The 16,771-nt window shown below is 47.8% G+C and overlaps 1 protein-coding gene across 1 annotated transcript in view; it reads left to right on the top strand.

The window, feature by feature from the left end:
- The window catches only part of PAPPA (pappalysin 1), a 182,145-nt gene extending 169,302 nt beyond the window's left edge, over positions 1-12,843 (top strand). Inside the window, exon 22 of the mRNA XM_051807871.1 lies at positions 6,411-12,843. Coding sequence (XP_051663831.1) covers positions 6,411-6,518 — 108 coding nt within the window. The 3' untranslated portion in view covers positions 6,519-12,843. The remainder of the gene's footprint in view (positions 1-6,410) is intronic.
- The last annotated feature ends 3,928 nt before the right edge of the window (positions 12,844-16,771 follow it).

Raw genomic sequence — 16,771 nt, 5'->3', positions numbered from 1 at the left:
GTGTGGGATTCATCCAAAGCTTTGCTTATCTAAAAGATAGGCGAGTTATCAAAACCTCTTCAGAGACTTTATGGCCGAGAATTCAAGGCCTAAAGAAAGGAGCTTTGAACTGAGGGGCTGCTGCTGGCTCCAGCAGGGATTTCCAAAGGCTGTCCCTGTCTCCCCAGAAAAGAGGGGGGTTTGTTGCACTCCTACCCCTAAGCCAACAGAAATAACCTCTCCTTGGAGAAATAAGTGCCTTCTCCCAGCTCTCTAACTGCAACACAGACCTGTGCTGGAGAATCTCAGGTCTTGCTCTGTTCACAGAACATGGTTTTGAGGCAGTTGGTGCCATTAGCAGCCTAAGTGACCACCCCGGCTGAGGAAAGTCTGCTTATCCAGAAGAAGTGATGCTCCAGTGCTGCTCCCAACAACTTGAATGTCCCCAGCTGGATGTGTTTGTCGGCTCTATAATTAGCAGGGGAGATACAATGAATGGTGGGTGAGCAGGGAGGAAGGAAGGATACAATGTGGAGTGTTGCTTCATGCCTCTGGAAGCGGCTGAGCGCTCCAAGCACGCTGGTTCACCCCGATGTGTGGGTGAACTCACTTCCCCACGAGGTGTTGGTCTCAGGCTGTAGTTGTTTGCCATGTGAGGAGCGTTTTCAGTCAGGGTGGGTTGGGATGGGAGCTTATTTTGGGGCTCAGAGCTTGGTTTCATAATCGTTCAGGGAGGCTTTCCAGGCGGCAATAAATTAAAAGCAGTGATGGTAGTAGCACATGTTGCCTATCCTGAGAGAGAACGTTCTTGGCTTCAAGGGACATGGGGCTTCCCACAACATACGGCATTCCCAGGGGACGTGCTAGTGGAGGGTGTTTGCTTTGCTATCCGACCTCACTTCATTAGCAAGTGTTACAAAAACCAGCGAACAAACCTTCCCTGCTCCACCGCCAGCTATTTGGCCTCTGGGTGGTCTGGCTCCTATTAAATCTTTGGTGATTATTTAGACTAATTACATTCATGTTTGCACAATCAGTAGCACGAGGGTAGGAAGCACAGCTGATTGCTGAGCAACTGAGCTCCATGTGGTTTGGCACACGGGCTCCCTCGCTCTGCTCAGCGGGCAGGCGGGGATGCGGGATCCATGCGGGCAGGGCTTTCCCGGGAATCCCTGCTGGCTTTGGGCCATCCTGCTTCCACTGGTTCTGGTGAGGCTGCTCCCAATTTACACACGACGGAGAGAGCGGAGCATCTGTTGGGTTCAGCTGAGCTGCCTCTTGATACACCACGTTTGCTGGTTTCAGTGGGGGAAGGCTCGGTTTATGACGGGGCAGTTAACAAAAATTCAAGCTTTTAGAACTGCATGTGCTGCATGGAGAGGAGGTTTCCTGCCAGTTCTGTCTTTGCCTTTCCCAGGCCCTCTGGAGCAGTGCCCTAGGTGTGAACCTGCATACCAGCACCCAGAGTTAAAAGGGGGCTCGCTCCTTGTCCGTTATCTCAAGCTGGTGACCTCAATGCCAAAAAACACTGAGAAGACCCTTACAAGATGCATTTTTTGTCCCACAAGGGCCTTGTCAGAGAACAGAATACTGCCTGTTGTTTGAGCTGTGAGGCTCTGGGAGGTGCAGGGCCGTGACACTCAGCACGGGGTGCCACACTTATCTCCCAGGCCACGCTGCCCGTGGAGGCTGTGCCTGCGCTGCAGCCTCTGTAGCACCAGTTAGGCCTGTCTGGGAGATTTCGCAAACACTTCAGGGCTGAAATCTAACAACAGGCTGTTTCCCAACACTTTGCAGCTCTCCTCCCTTCCCCAGGACCTATCCTGCCTGCCCTGGTGCTGCTGTGAGCCAACCCCAGGTGCTGAGCAGGAGGCACAGCCAGGTCAGCCTGATACCAGCCTCTGTCAGGGACGAGCTCCCAGCCTTTGCAGAGCTGTTTCCCATCCCTCCCTGTACCTGTCTGGGATTTCTCCTGTCAACATTCCCACCAGTTCCCTATGGACTGGACTTTCTCAGCAGGGATCTGCCTTGGGATGTCACCAGCCTCTTCAGATAGATACGTGTAGCGAGGAGTTGTGACCTCTCACTCGTTCCATGACCTGGATCCTAGTTCTGTGCTGCTCTGTTGTATCTTTGTCTTTGTTCCCATAGTTGGCAGCATGGCATCCAGGACAAATCCAGCCCTGTTTCCAAGAGGCAGCTCGGGTTTTATCCAGGGTCTTATTGTTTGGGGTGGGAGAGGATTTTTAGGGCTCCCATGCCTTGGTGGAGAATGAAGTTTGGGTTCATGCCCTGTGCAGCACGGGTGGTGAGTTGGTTGAGGTGATGGTGTCTTGGATCTCCTGTGCATTACACCCAGGACATCCATGCCATCCTCCTGCCCAGCCCCTCATCCACCTGCTGTCCTTGCTCTTCTGGGTTCAGAGCAGGGTGCCCTGCACGCCCTAGGTGATGGGTATGATGTAAGTCGTGTCTGTTTTCTCCTGCTGATGGATAGGTCTGTGGTCCAGTGTGGTTCTGGGGTGACTCACATTCCCTTGAGTGCTGTCCATCCACTCCATGGCTGTTCTGGATCATCTCCAGGAGATGTGTGTGTGTAGGGGGTACGTGTAGGCGTGTGGAGCTGTGTTCTTCAGTTATGCCTTTTTAAACCTATTTTAGTTAGTCTGAGGGTGCAGTATTTTGTACTACTGCATCTAATCCAGGCTGTAAGCTTAATTTTTATCTTTTTCTTCCTGCCCTCCAAGGTATTTGCCAGGTTTTCAGGGAGATAGATGCCGGTGAAATGCAGGGCTTGGCAGGTGGAAGGAAGAGGAGCTGATTCCTTACTACTGGCTTTACAATGGGTATATCTGGGAATTCCAATGCAGGTCATATATTCTGTTAATGAGTCGGGCTTTCACAGACCTATTTAAAAAGAAAATAGGCAGTTAATCTTGGAGTATGTATATCTGGGCTCCACACCTAAATGGGCTATCATTCAGCAAAAGGTTCAGCATTTATTATTTCTAGCACATCCAGCAGCTTTATTCATGGTCGTGCACTCCAGAGGGCTGTCACTGTGTGAGCCCAAGGCAATAGACAGTCCTTCTTCTAAGGGGTTTTACATTTTCTCTGAGCTGGGTACTTCTGACAGTCCCACTGGATTCTGTGTGTGGGTTAGATTCCCTAAATACCTATGGAAATCAGGTCCTCAGGGAACTCAAATGTGTATTTGTTGTAAATGTTGTTTAAAGTGGAAACCCCGCATTACTGTTAAGTGTTTGGAGAATTTTGTCATGTCTAATACAACTGTGGCTGTGCTCATAGAAATCTCTGCCTTTTCACATAATAGAAAACTGATCTCTGGAGCTCACTGCCATAAGACAAAACAATTCATCTAGCTGGACAATAGCACTGTAAAAATCGAATTGCATAAAAAGCCTCCATAAGGGACATAAAGTGAATAAGACTGATCTGATCAAGAAGAAACCCTCCTACACTCAGGCTACCCACTGCTGGGAACTGCTGCTGAGCCACGGAGCTGTCTGCTCCTGGGGCCACAGCTCTGCTTCAGAGAGAAAGCTTCTGCTCCTCTGTCCATGACCACTATTAGGAGACGAGAGGGTTTCTGGAGGACAACACACAGCAAGACATTTCTTCTCTAGTGGCTCCATCTCACCAGGAGCTGGTTGTAATGCAGTAGGGATCCAGTCTTGCACCTTTTCAAGTCACCCCAGTGCTGAGCACAGGCTTAGGGTGAGCTGTAAGAAAGCCCAGGGGAAAACAAGGGACTCACAAGGAGAAATGGGAAGAGAAGGAATGAAGGAGGTAGAGCACTTCAGGCAACAGCAAACTCATGCCAGTTTGGGTGTCTGTGGCCACTGTTTGAGCACAGCCCACAGAGTAGGTGAGGGGGTTTGAAGACACAGCCGTGGTTTGGAGACACAGCCGTGCAGGGCTTTCTTTCCCTCTTGGCTCTGATGTTCCTGCAGGTGAAGTGGGAGCATGTCTGGGATCTTTGTTCCTGCAACATGTCCCACTTAAGCAGGGACAGCAGCAGAGATGAAGTGCAGTAGGCTGTCAGGACTAATGTCAGCCACTTTACTGAACTACCTGAATTGGGTGTGTGGTTGTCCTGTGCTCAGTGCAAAGGGTGAATCCACCTTCCCTGTCTCCCCTTTGAATGAAAGGGCCACTTAATCACCTTTGTCAGGCTGTGACAGAAAAACACAGTGAATCCAGACCAGGGAGAGCAAAAAGCTTGATCAAGACAAATGAAGGAATCAGGGTCCCAGGTCTTGCCTCCAACCAGTAGCTTTGTTGTACAACAGGGAGGATTTTCTAAGTCAAAATCATTGCCAAATGCAGACTGAACTGAATGATTCAGTAAAAAAATAAAAAGAGCAGGAAACTCCAGACATATTTAAACATATTTTTTTGAGCATTTTCTAAGTGAAACAGGTTTTTATTTGAAGACATAATGTTTGCTGTGAAATAGTCTTTTTTATTTGTTTGTCTTGAAGGGAAAGGTCAAACCTGAAATGCAGTAGATAATCTAAACCAAAATGTTTCCTTCTACAGTGAACAGAAAAACTCAATTTTTTTTCATGTATCTTTTCTTTTTTGTTTCCAGTATTTTAATTTAGTCATTAAACAAACCCTCCTCAGCCTCCTCCCCAAACCCCATTGTTTGCAGACTTCTCTGTTTTCCTATCTAAGAATATTCATAACACTGTGATACGAGACAGTCCTGCTCGGGCTGGCTTCTGTTGGATCAAGTGACTCTTAAGCTCCTATTGTTTTCTGCAGTTTATAAACTTACTTAGTTGCCAGTTATTTGAATTCATTTGCTTTTAACTTTTCGGACTATCTCTTTTCTTTGCAACCTCCACATTTGCGCGGTTTGTAGATTCAGATTATTCAGCAGTTGGTTATTTAATTCACAAGTCTCCAAGGCCGTGATGAAGAGCCATCACCCTTTTCTACCTGGAGGGCCATGTCTTGTGTGAATGAAGTCAAAAGCAGAGGGAGGAGGCTCTCCCAGCCCTGATTTGGTGATGAGCCTTGGCTATTTAATGTCTCTGTCAGCATGTCCCTGCCTTAGGCTCCCCAGTTGTGAAACAAAGCTCCACACCCCTCCTTCCCGTCAGGAGAAAGACACGCTGGACACGCAGGGACACGTGTGGAAGGTCTAGGTGGAGATGACAGCACAGTGCTGGGTCCACATTCCTAGATGTGCTGTGGGTGATACACAGGCAACAGGCAGACTCAGGCTTCATAGCCTGGAGAAAGTGTTTATGAAAGAGAGAGTGAACGTGTGGCAGCAGAGCCAAGGGAGGCAGACGGAGCGCGCGAGTGCAGCCCTCGCCGGGAACGTTGGAGCAGGTTGTGGCACTGCCTTGGAAGGAGTGTAGAGGAGGGGAATGAGCTCATTTGCTCTGTGCAGATGGGAGAAATTCTTGGGAATTCACTTCAGGGCAAGTGAGACACTTCTCCACCACCACCTCCTATTTTTCAGGTAAATACTATGATGCAATAGGCCCAAATCAACTTTCACTAGCTAAGCATTGCAGGGTAATGTTTCAGCTCCTTCTCATGCTTATCCAGAGGGATCATGGATAGATGGCAGCCAGTGCACGTAGCAGCATCTCATTGCATTCCTTTGCAGTTCCTCAGTGCCCCTTAGCTGCATGTCCTGACCTCAAACACGGGAGGTGTTCAGAGAAAGTCTTTGCTGGACTCCACTGATCTGCAAGATAGTGTTTGGTTCCATTCCTGAGGAACTGAAACCAAGAGCATCCACAGTTAAATGCACAAATGGAATTAGGCATGGCAGCAGCACCCAAGCCCTTCTGTAGAATGATGCCCTACGGAGGGGAGATTATGTCCCAGGAGTAGGGTTCCCCAAAGCCCCCATGCTGGAGGTGAGTAGGAGTGCTACAGGGGGGCTGGAGTTGGGACCTGCCAAACCCAGCAGTGTTTGGTGAGCCTCTGATTTGGTCATGTGAGATGAGGGTTTGTAACTTTGCTGTGCTTTAGTGTTTGCAGCCATTTGGGTAAGTCTAGCTTTCAGAAGCTGGTGCTGTAATGTGATCCAAGCACTGTGGTAAGTACCCTAAAAAGCCCCAGAGTTGCCTGAGAAGTACCTGTCTCCTCAGCCAGTTGTGTTCTTGTGCTTGATGGGAACTGTGAAGGGAGTATATGCTGACAGGTAATCATATGAGTTGACCAGGTTCTTCTTTTCACAGCCTTTCATGTAGACAGGTAGCTCACCCGAGGCCTCAGTGCACCACCAGCTCAGCACTAACATAAATCACTCTAAAATGTAACACAGCTGAAGGTTGCAGCTGATCTCTGAAGATTTCACTCCAGAGGTCTCGTTTGTTCTCCAGGCTGCTGTAGGTGTGTTCCCTCCTTCATTTCTTTGTGTCTTTGGCTTCCTTCCCCAGGTTACACCATTTCCTATGTCCTGTGACCTACAAGGAGAGTGTGCTTGCCGGGACCCCAACGCCCAAGAGCACAACCAGAAAGACCTCCGTGGCTTCAGTCTTGGGTAATGCCAAGCGACGTGGAATGGAGGACCACACTGCTCAAGGCAGGCTAGGAGAGACACCACATCCCTTTTGGTATCGTTTTTAACATTTAGCTGCTCAACTGGATGGCGTTTCTGCACCAGGGACCCTTAGAATTCAACCAGTCTGCCTTTAATTTTTGTCCAAGGAGAACTAAAGTAGGGGTTTATGTATTAACTATATCTTAAATAGTGATGACGAGAAACAACCAACCAAGAGTCAAGTCGAGAAGACTTTCATGTATCAAAACAGCATGTTATGCCCACCTAATTTGAACAGTTCATATCTAGATTCAAGGCGAGAAACAAACTATTTATATACACATATTTATAGAAATAAGTAGAGAAAGAGAGAAAGAGTGAGAGATTATGATCAACGCAAAAACACTTTCCCCTCCCCAGCACTCACAACTCAGACCATTCATGGGAGAGGCTGTGCTCTTGGAGGACTCCAAGCTGAGCCTTTTCTGATGCTGAATGCCAAGGTATCACATGCTCGGGGCACTGAGGTTGGGGTAGGATCTCCACAGGGCTGGGCCTCTTGGCAAGTGACCTGCCAGACGCCCAGCCAGCTCGAGATGTGGGATGCATCTGCTCCTCACAGGAATGCTAATTCCAGCCAGGGAGCTCAGCAGACTGCAGTGGCCTTTCTGTACAGCTCCTCCTTCTCCCCCTGCTGCCCTCAAAAAGCCAACAAAAAGCCCCTTTGTAGCCTGAAGGGCTTCTGGGACGTTTCTGTGTGGAGATGGGCAGGTGGTCCCATGGTGGAGTCAGGGAGTGGGGAGTCTAAGGACTGGCATTGAGGAATGTGGATGGATGATTGTTTCTGAGGAGCAGAGAGGGTAACTCACGCCCGCACTTGTCATTTGAGCATGTCTGCTGCTGCTACTCCTGCTGCTATGTCCCATTCAACTAGTATCCTTACTGTGTCAGGACAGGGTGAAAAACAACCCCATGCAACCAAACAGTCTGCCTTAAAGCTTACCTACAACCTGCCTTTCAAACCCTCTGGTCTCTTCCTCAGCATTGGGGCAAGAAAAAAGGACACCAGCCAGCCAAAGAAATCTGCTTTCTGGTCTCCACCCAGCCAAGTGGTTCTTGAGACCTCCCCCACCCCACTCTTACAGTGGTCTCTATCTGACAACTGCTTCATGCTCCTGTTTTTTCAGGAGAGGGGAAGAGGAGGAGACACATGCCAAGGGGGAAGGATCACAGGAGATAGTATTAGAATTTTGGCCATATTTGTCAGTATTAAGCTGCCAGGGCAGTGGGTCAGACCCTTTTAACAAACCAGGAGCTTAGCTGCTTGTAATCTTCCAGAACGAAGGGCATTAGCTGCAGCAGATCTCACACTTCCCTGCCATCCTCCTGTTTCAGTCCAGAGGGGAACATGTTGTGCCAGATCCTTGGTGATTCTTTTCATCACAGGGTTCATCACACAGAGCCACTGAGATGCCCAGGGCATCTAGTGCTGCCACTGCTGCTACAACCCAATCCCATGGAAATCCCAGAGATCTTTCCAGTGTGGCTTGGGCATGTATCTGCTGTTTCCAGCTCCTGCTAGGAAGAACACACATCCAAAAGAGCATCCTTCCTAAGTGTTGGGTCTGCCTGTTCCTTGGGACTCTCCTGACTTTTACAGTCTACTAGGTAAGGACAGGTTGAAAGATTTTTCCCTACTTCTGCTTGATTGAACATTTAGGCACTGGGGCAAGTCAGAACGGTAAGGGGAGGGGTCATTTGGCTCATGCAGATGGATGTAAAAATGGGTAGGAGAGCTAGAAATGGAAAACTGATAAGAGTGGTAGGTGCAAGGAACCAGACTCTTGGTACCCACTGTTGGGGTTGTTTCTATTGGAATAAACCAGAGATGAATCTCAAGAACTAAAATGCAGAGACCTGGAGAGGTGATTGTTGTTAGAAGGTGAGGAGCTGTCTGTTGGGAAGCTCCAGTTATTCCTGGAGAAGGCCTGGCCATGGGAGCTGTGAGGATGGCTCTGCCCCCACCATGCAGGGATGTATTGGAAAGGGAGGTGCAGCGGGATCAGGGCTCTTTCCATGGAGTCAGACTGAGCATCCTCTAGTGTAGAGAACAGTGGCATAATCTTCCACTTTTGCCCCTTGCCATCTAACATGGGAAGTAAATAACTGTGGAAAGGTTGTTGTTCTCTTCTGGTCCCTTTACCCTCCCTGTTTTTGTTGGCAGTTTGTTCATGTGCCATCCAGCCCATGAGAAGAGCTCACAACCCCAAAAGCCTTTCAGGCTGCCAAAGCATCATGCCCTCAATGCCTGAGGCATCTGGGCATGATCTTCCCTCTCCACCCCACCTGGGTTTCACCCTGGCAGGGAGCCTCAGTTCAGGTCCTGCATGCATCCTGAAGATGCCTTACCCAGTTACGGAGCTCAGCATGGAGGAGATTTCCCATCTGCTTCTCCCACCCCGGACAGTGCCCAGGAGAGACAGGTCTGTACAGGCATTATTGCCACTTGCTGCTGTGGGCTCCCAGGAGCTCGGGGCCAGCTGAGCCCCTCAGGCCAGCCAGGGCCAGCCCCTGCTCGCTGAGCTGGAGACCTTCTCAGCTCAAGGGAGTTGGTGGCTTCTCATCAGCACAGCCTCCCACCTCAGCTTCACTCCTGCAGTCCTAGGGTGCCCCAACTCCCTTTCCCACGGGCAGGCTTTCCATGCTGCTATTTGATTTTTTTTTCTAACTACCACGTTGGCACTGTCCATCTCCTCCAGCGGGGCTGACAGGACTGGGAGCAGGAAAAGTTCTGCTCTGAGTCATGTTAAATCCAATGACTTTTTTTTTTTTTTTTCAATTAGGGCAAAGCTTTGCCCTCTGTGTTTCAGGTGCTGTATGTACCATGCACCCAGAGGGATATGGATAGGGGAGCCACGGGACACAGGAAACTGCTCAGCTCTTGTCCCCTATGCTCCCAACCTTAGGCAAGGCCAGCTGGATGGCCTTGCAGCATCTACCACTGTTTGGGCTTCAAATGCCCAGTGGACTCCTAGGAAAGACCCTCTGTGACTGTGGTGGCCGTTGGGTGGGAAGTGGGAGGGACATCACCCCTGAGTCAGCGGCATAGGGAAACATCAAACCAGAAGTCTGGGGGAAGAGAAGAGGTGCTCATACTGGTGAAATTTAGCTGCTCATAAAGTCCAGGTCACATTAGTGCCAAGATCTTCTCTGTCACAGATAGTGAGCCAGGGCTGCACCTTACCTGGGGCCACCAGCCACCTCCTGGCTCTGGGTGATGTCCACGGCCAGGGGGAAGGGAAAGCTGGAGCAGAAAGCGGTGAACATGGTGGGGTGGGAAACTCCAATCAGCTGCTACCCCTCTCCCTCCCCACCCTCTGGCAGATGGGCTGAGCTGGTGTCCTCCTGCTTTTCTTGCGTCTTCTGCTGTCCCACCCAGGCTGAGAAAGGAGGATGGCACCAGAGGACTCTTGGAATCGGGTTCCAGCTACCTCCCTTCCGGTTTCGGTTTCACTTGGTTGTAACTGTCGGTTTGTTCTAGGTTTTACCTGTGTTTAAGAAAAAAAAAAAAGAAAAAAAAAGGGAAAAAAAAAAGAGAGAGAGAGAGAAAAAGAAAGCCCGATAGCCAACAAAAGTTTCTTGCTGCGACTGATTCAAATGGGAAAAAAACAATAACAAGTAAATAACAAGTGAGGCTTTACAGAGAGGGATAAAAGAGGAAAAAAAAAAACCATAAAAAAGGAGAAAAGGAAAAGAAAATCCGCATAATCCAAATCCAAGAAGAGCAAAGCCTATTTTTGTGTGTTTGAAAGGAAAACACCAATTCTGCCAGCTGAGTAGAGAGCTAGATACTAAGTGTAGATTTCCCTAGAAGTACCGTGAGGTTTTGTTTTCCTCGTGCGTTGTGATAAATCCAGGAACTAAGGCTAAGGGGTTTTTCCCCTGGTATATTGTTGTTTGTAGGGGGAGGGGGGCGGAGTTTGGTTTTGTTTTTTTTTTTTCCAGATTATTTTTTTAAGTGTGTATTTGTGCTTATTTTTACGTTATCCAACTGTACATACGCATTTAACCAGTATTTCACTGTGCTCTAATTACTGCACTCAGAAGCACTGCACAGTCTGAATCCCAGAGAGCTGAGAGAGACTAAGAGTGAGTGGGGAAGGAGAAAGCTGCTACCTGAGCAGACAGGTGATTCCCAAAGGTGGGAAGCGGGGTGCCAACCATCCCCTTCCCACACTCCGGCCGGTTGTTTCCATTCGAGGCCAAGCTAGAAGACAGGAAGGGATGGGGTGAAGTCAACCATGGATGGGGTGAAAGTCAGCCAAGGCCGGGATGCTCAGAGGGGTTTCAGAGCTGGCGGTTTGGCCTTTGAACTGATTTGGATGTCGTGGAGATTCCCAGCCTTTCAGCAGCATCTTGCCCTCCCCTGCCCGATCCCTGGAGGCCCCAGTGAGAGTTATTGGGCACGTTCATACCACTGGGAGAGGACCATGTGCCCGGCATAGATACACTCCAGGTACCTCCATGGTTGTGGGCCCCATTTTGGTCTCAGTGGTGCAGCTGAATGGATTTACTTTACGTTTTTTTCCATGTCATCCCATGCTGTGGGGAAGGCCATCTCCCTGCTGAGGATGCAGCAGTGCTCCTGCCTCCAGTTGACCTTATATGTTGGGCACACTGAAGCCCTGGGGACAGCCCCCTTTCACTGAAGGACCTTGACCACTGAGTTCAGTGGGAGCACGACCAAAACATCAGCAGGAGCAGGTCCGGGTGGCCCAAGATGTATTTCCTTGGAGCTACGGTCAATGTGGGCAATAGGGGTTTGGTGTTGGGCTGTTCCTGCCACCTGGGGGATTCAGATCCCAGTTCATTTTGGCAGGAGCAAAGTGAGGCTTTATGTTTTGTCTCTGTCTTCGTTTGGCAAACTGAACTCTCCCCTTTTCACCGGATCTACACATCCAAGATTCACTAAGAGTGAGAATCGCTTCCTCTGAGGCCACACACAAGAGCTTGGGTTGGCTTCAGGTGTTCGATGAGGAGCCTTGGTGCAACTTGTTGGTGGTGTTAGGTCCAGTTGTCTTTGGTTCCCATTCTGGCTTAGTTTAGTCTTTTGGGTTTTTTTCATTCTTTTGGTGAGGCCATAGTTCAGCCACCAGTTTCCATCTTCTGAGTGCAAAGAACCAGGGCTTTAACGAAACATTTCACCAGCAATTCAAGAGGGAATTGGAACCATTGCGGAGTTTGCATTGTACGGCCTCTGTAATTACGTACCTGTCTGCAGATGATGGGCTGAATTTTGCTCCCATCAAGTCAACACAGGTTTTTGTTGTTGTTGTTGACTTCCCTGGGAGCAGGATTGAGCCGTACTATATATATAAATATATATATAAATATATATATGATATATATATAATATTATGTGTGTAATATTATATATATATCAGTGTAATATTTACAAATAAAACTGTGATCTCGTCTAGAGAAAAATGTATTCATATTACCAACTGCTCTTCCATATTTATGTATCATATTGTATCTTTTTATTATTGTTATAATTATTATGATTATTATGGTTATTATTATTATTATTATGGAATCTTTCTTGGCACCTTTTGGAAGCCATGTCAACCAATACTCCAATGAAGTGCTGAGGATCTATTTTCACAAGAATTCTACTGGTCTACTGTATAAAAGAGAAAAGAAAAAAAAAAAAAAGAAACAAGCAAAATACAGTTCAACCCTTAATTCTGTACCTCACGCCTGTACGTTTGCTGCTCCGATTTTGGGTTTTATTTTGCGTTCGTTTGTTTTTAACGGATCTAATTTAAGTCTCCAAGCAATATATAAAGATGTAAATAGTAAAGCTTATTTATTAAGATTGTCATCTTTTTTAATTTATATTTACACAATTGTTCATCTAATTTATTTTTTTTCAATACAGTTTTTAACAGTTGTCCTTTTTTTGGTTCATGATGTTTTTTAAATCATTTTCACAGAATTTCTTTATACAGGTTTTTTTCTCTTTCTTTTAATAAGCAACAACTTCCTCTGGTCTTTCAAAAACAGGTCATGTTTCACTCCAAAAAAAAAAAAAAAGTTATGTCAGATTCATCAGAAATATTTTGCCATTGTTGATTCCTATACCCTAAAGTTCTATATTATATAAATATATAATACCTTGTATGCTTAAATATTTAACTGTGTGATTTTGTATATATCTTCATACACATGCTCACACACATATGAGGGTTAATGTCCCCAGATGTTGGGAGAACAGAGAATCAGAAACACAAACAATATAAGCTTGTATTAAAGAGTTCTGAACTGGACCCCTCGCTCTTGCCACGTCTCCTTTGCTTTCGGTCGAGCCGGCCCCGAGCAGCGCCGGGTACCCGTGGGGGTGTTGAGTGTGGCTGTGGGGTCCCACATCTGGCTGCACAGCTGCACAGCGCCCTGTCCACGTCCTGCAGGTCTTTGCTTTTGGGCAGGGGTTTGGAAAACTGCCGTGTCTCGACAGTGGATGGAGGGAGGCAGCGCCAGCCGGAGCCACGTGAGCCCAAGAGCCTGTTTCACCTCCAGTGGGTTTGGCTCTGACAAGGTGGTTTGGGTCCTGCTTCTCTCAGGGCAGGCTGGTGCTTGGTGGAGGTTTTGGTGTGAGAGGGTTGAAAATGTGAAGGTTGAACACTTCTAATTTTAACAAGAATTTGCTTTGTTTTTCAAGCTGTCCATGTTTTCTGCTCGCCCTCTCCATCACGTGTGGAACATGGTCATCTAGAAAACAAGTCCCAGTGGGAATGTACCTTGACTCAAGGGTATTACCTAGGAGGAAAGGAGTGCTGAAAACAAACTATGTGCAGCTACAGAGCTTAACATCTGAATGCAGAGAGCCTTTGGACACATGAGAAATCAGACAAATAGAGATAAATCAGTCTCCAGTGGTGAAGAGATAGCTGGGCTTGCAGACTCCCTGCCAGACCAAGGCCTGGTAAGGTATGCACAGTGAGCTCATGCATGTCTGGTGATGATAAAGCCCTGTGCCCAGTACAAACACACAACATGTACACACGTACCAGCCTGACCTGGTTCCCACCCCTCCTCAGAGCTGGCTCACCTGCAGTGAAGATGCATGTCTCTCCTCCTGGAGAATGAGACTGTGCAACCCAACATCATCATTTTGGTTGGCACAGTGATGGGCACATCGTGCCCACAGGCATGAACAGGTCCAGAGGGAACGGGCTGGACTCCAACCAGGGGGTGTCAGGTCTTGCTAATGAATGAAATAACCTGAATTGGCTTAAGCAGCTTTTGGTCCTACAGCACCAGAAATGTGACATTTGTTGCCACAGCAGGTGTTTGTGGAGAGGAGGGTGGGCTGGACAAGATGCAGCTCCAGCAAAGCCTGCAGCAGCCCAGGGCTCAGCCCTGCACAGCTTGTGCAGCCCACCTGCCCCAGCCAGGGACAGCTTCCCTGGGCATTTCAGTTGATGATCACTAATGGTAAAGTCCTTTGGCACTGTTCTGGCCCATCAGCTTTGCAGATTTTCCTCCCTCAGGGGCTCTGCCTCCCCTCAGTTCCAGCCGCGCTGGTCCTGCTGTGCTGCTCCCTCACCATTGTTGCTCCAGCAGGACCCCCCACACTGTGTATGGGGGCCGTGGTAGAGACCCAACTCACTGCCCACACACACAGACCCTGCCAAAGGAAAGGACTTTATGCTGCTCTACTGAGAAATCTGTATCAATTCAGCTTCCAAATGTGGATTGATCCATCATCGACATCTCCAAACCTTGAGGATGAGCAGACAGGCAGGACAGGGGCTGTTCAACCCTGACAGTTATTGACCCCCTCATCCTAGAAAGAGTCATTTTTAACCCAGTTAACTCCCAAACTCATTAACAATTTAAGTGCCCAGGAAAGCCCTGGTGAGATGTGGAGGCTGGGAGCACGGAGAGAGGACAAGGAAGGGATGCACGGGGCAGCAGTGTTAAACACCAGCTCTGCTTTCCCTGTTACACATTGTCCTTTGCATCTGCTTGGGTCAGCACTGGGCTCTAATGCCAGCCAGCTCTAATTGCCATCCTGATGTAGTTACAGTACTGGGTGGTACCACCTTGGCCCCCTCCAAAAGTGTGGCAGTAATACCATAGAACAATAAATGAATCCATGGGATCCAGGACACAATCCACGGGATGGCTGGGGGCAGTAGACTGAGGGATGAGAATAAATTAATTTTTTTTTTTTTTTTTACACTGACATAAATGACTCAGTAAAACTGTTTTGCATTTTACCTGTGAAAATCCACTGCCATATGCTGAGCAGGGAGAGACAGGAACAGCACAAGCAAGAGTGCATCGTGTTTTCTAAACTGTCCTTGTCTGTGGTCAGTGCATTATTAATGGGCTATAAGTGCGTCACAGACAGCCCTATCAATAGCACATACTGTAGATAAAAAGGCCCAGGAACGATGTATTAAATGGGCTGTGTCTTTAGCAATATACAAATCAATTGGCTGTGTGTTGAACTATCTATTAAGCATTAATAAAGACCTTAAGATGGGAGCAGCCATGAAGGCAGGGAACAGCGGGCAGCTCGCTCCTGCTGGGCTCTGCTCAGCTCCACTCCTCCTGCATGTGCACAACCACCCCAGGATCAATTGGAATGCACAGTCAGAACAACAGTTTCTGTGTCCAGATTACGTGTCTGTCTGGAGATCAATGGCTAAAGAGAGGGAGAGGAAAAAAAATCAATGTGTGCATTGAGCCAGGTCTGTCCTGTGAGATGGCAACAGGGCTTGTGGCCACCAGCAGATGTTAGATCTGGCTGGGGCCTGGCAAGGGTGGCAGCTTTAATGTTTCATCCCCATAGCAGTGCTGCTGGTCACCTCACTGTGCCACCACCCCTGGGAGTCACAGCACACTCAGCATCACCTGTCCTGGGCCACTGACCTCTCCAAGTGCCCCTGTGCTGGTGACTGCCAGGCACTTGTGACATCAGGTGTGGTTCCTGTTGACTGCATGAAATCAAAAGGAGTTGACTGCATTAATTATGTACAAAAGCTGGGGAAATTGCTCTGAATTCATATGGCAAAAAGTACTCTCCCAGCTCAAAGTCACAGCTTCTCAAACAAGTATGACATTGGTAACTGTGGAAATCGTAGAATGGCCTGGGTTGGAAGGGACCTTAAAGATCATCTACTAATGGGAAAATGAAGCTGTTAGCAACAGAACAATTTGGTCAAACAGAGACAAAGGCTTAAAAAAGCTTCAGTGGAAGGACTGGAATATAAAGGAAACTACTCATAATTATACACGAAAGCTTCTTTCCATGTAAGCAAGTACATCTGAAAATCAAGTGAATGTTCAGGCTGGCAGATGTGTGCCCATGTGTTCACTTGCTTGCACACAGGCACACACACAAACTCAGAAAAACCTTCGTGGTCCAGCACTACCTTTTCCTGGACTTGTTCATCTCACCTCCTCAGTTTTTCAGGCACGCATCTGGGAGGTGAAGAAAAGTGAGCAGTTCTCAGGTCAGAATTCTCCTTTTGATGCTCATTAAGTGCTGTGACACTACAATGGCCCCATGTTTTCCCCTCTGCCCCGAACTGGAGTAACTGCTGCCTACATCATTCAAGTCAACAACTTGCCTCAGTTCTCCGACAAAATGCAGCCAAAGGGCCAGGATCTTCTCTTTTTTTACAGTACAAGTGAGGCAATACTGTGTCAAAATAGTTTTAAAGTCTTGAGAATCTTTTGGCTAACTTCTCTCGGGCTCAAGGAGGACTGTTAGTGGTTTAAACCAACTTCCATGAAATTACTATTATTTTTTTTTTCAGATAAAAGGTTACAACTTTTTGATTGCTTTACTTATGATGAAGAACTAGTCCAAACAGCAACATCATCCCTTCTAGCCACCCTCCCTGCCCTGCTCTTAAGGTGATATCTGCCCATTTTACCCATTTATAAATCTTTTCCCCACTCATATAGCTTTTCAAAGAAGTGCAAAAGCCCCATATCTAAGATCACTGCTGCTCCCCTTTATCCTGATCCAGACTACAGGGATGAACTGACTTATGCTTCAGGTCTGTTGGGATTTTTGATGAGAGCTGAAATATGGGGGATGATTCTGGCTGCAAGTCAAAGCCCACCTGTGCCTTTGGGCACTCACCTTGTAGCAGACATGCTCAAAATAAGAAGATTCTTTACAAAATGTTACCTTAATGACATGGTCCTCCCCTGGTGCCGCTGTGTTTCCATAAT

Source organism: Manacus candei, unplaced genomic scaffold (assembly GCF_025592945.1).
Source record: "Manacus candei isolate 608988 ecotype Guabito, Panama unplaced genomic scaffold, ASM2559294v1 h1tg000071l, whole genome shotgun sequence".
Classification (NCBI taxonomy): domain Eukaryota; kingdom Metazoa; phylum Chordata; class Aves; order Passeriformes; family Pipridae; genus Manacus; species Manacus candei.
Note: the sequence above shows the minus strand (reverse complement) of the source record. Positions and strands in the feature narration are given on the sequence as shown.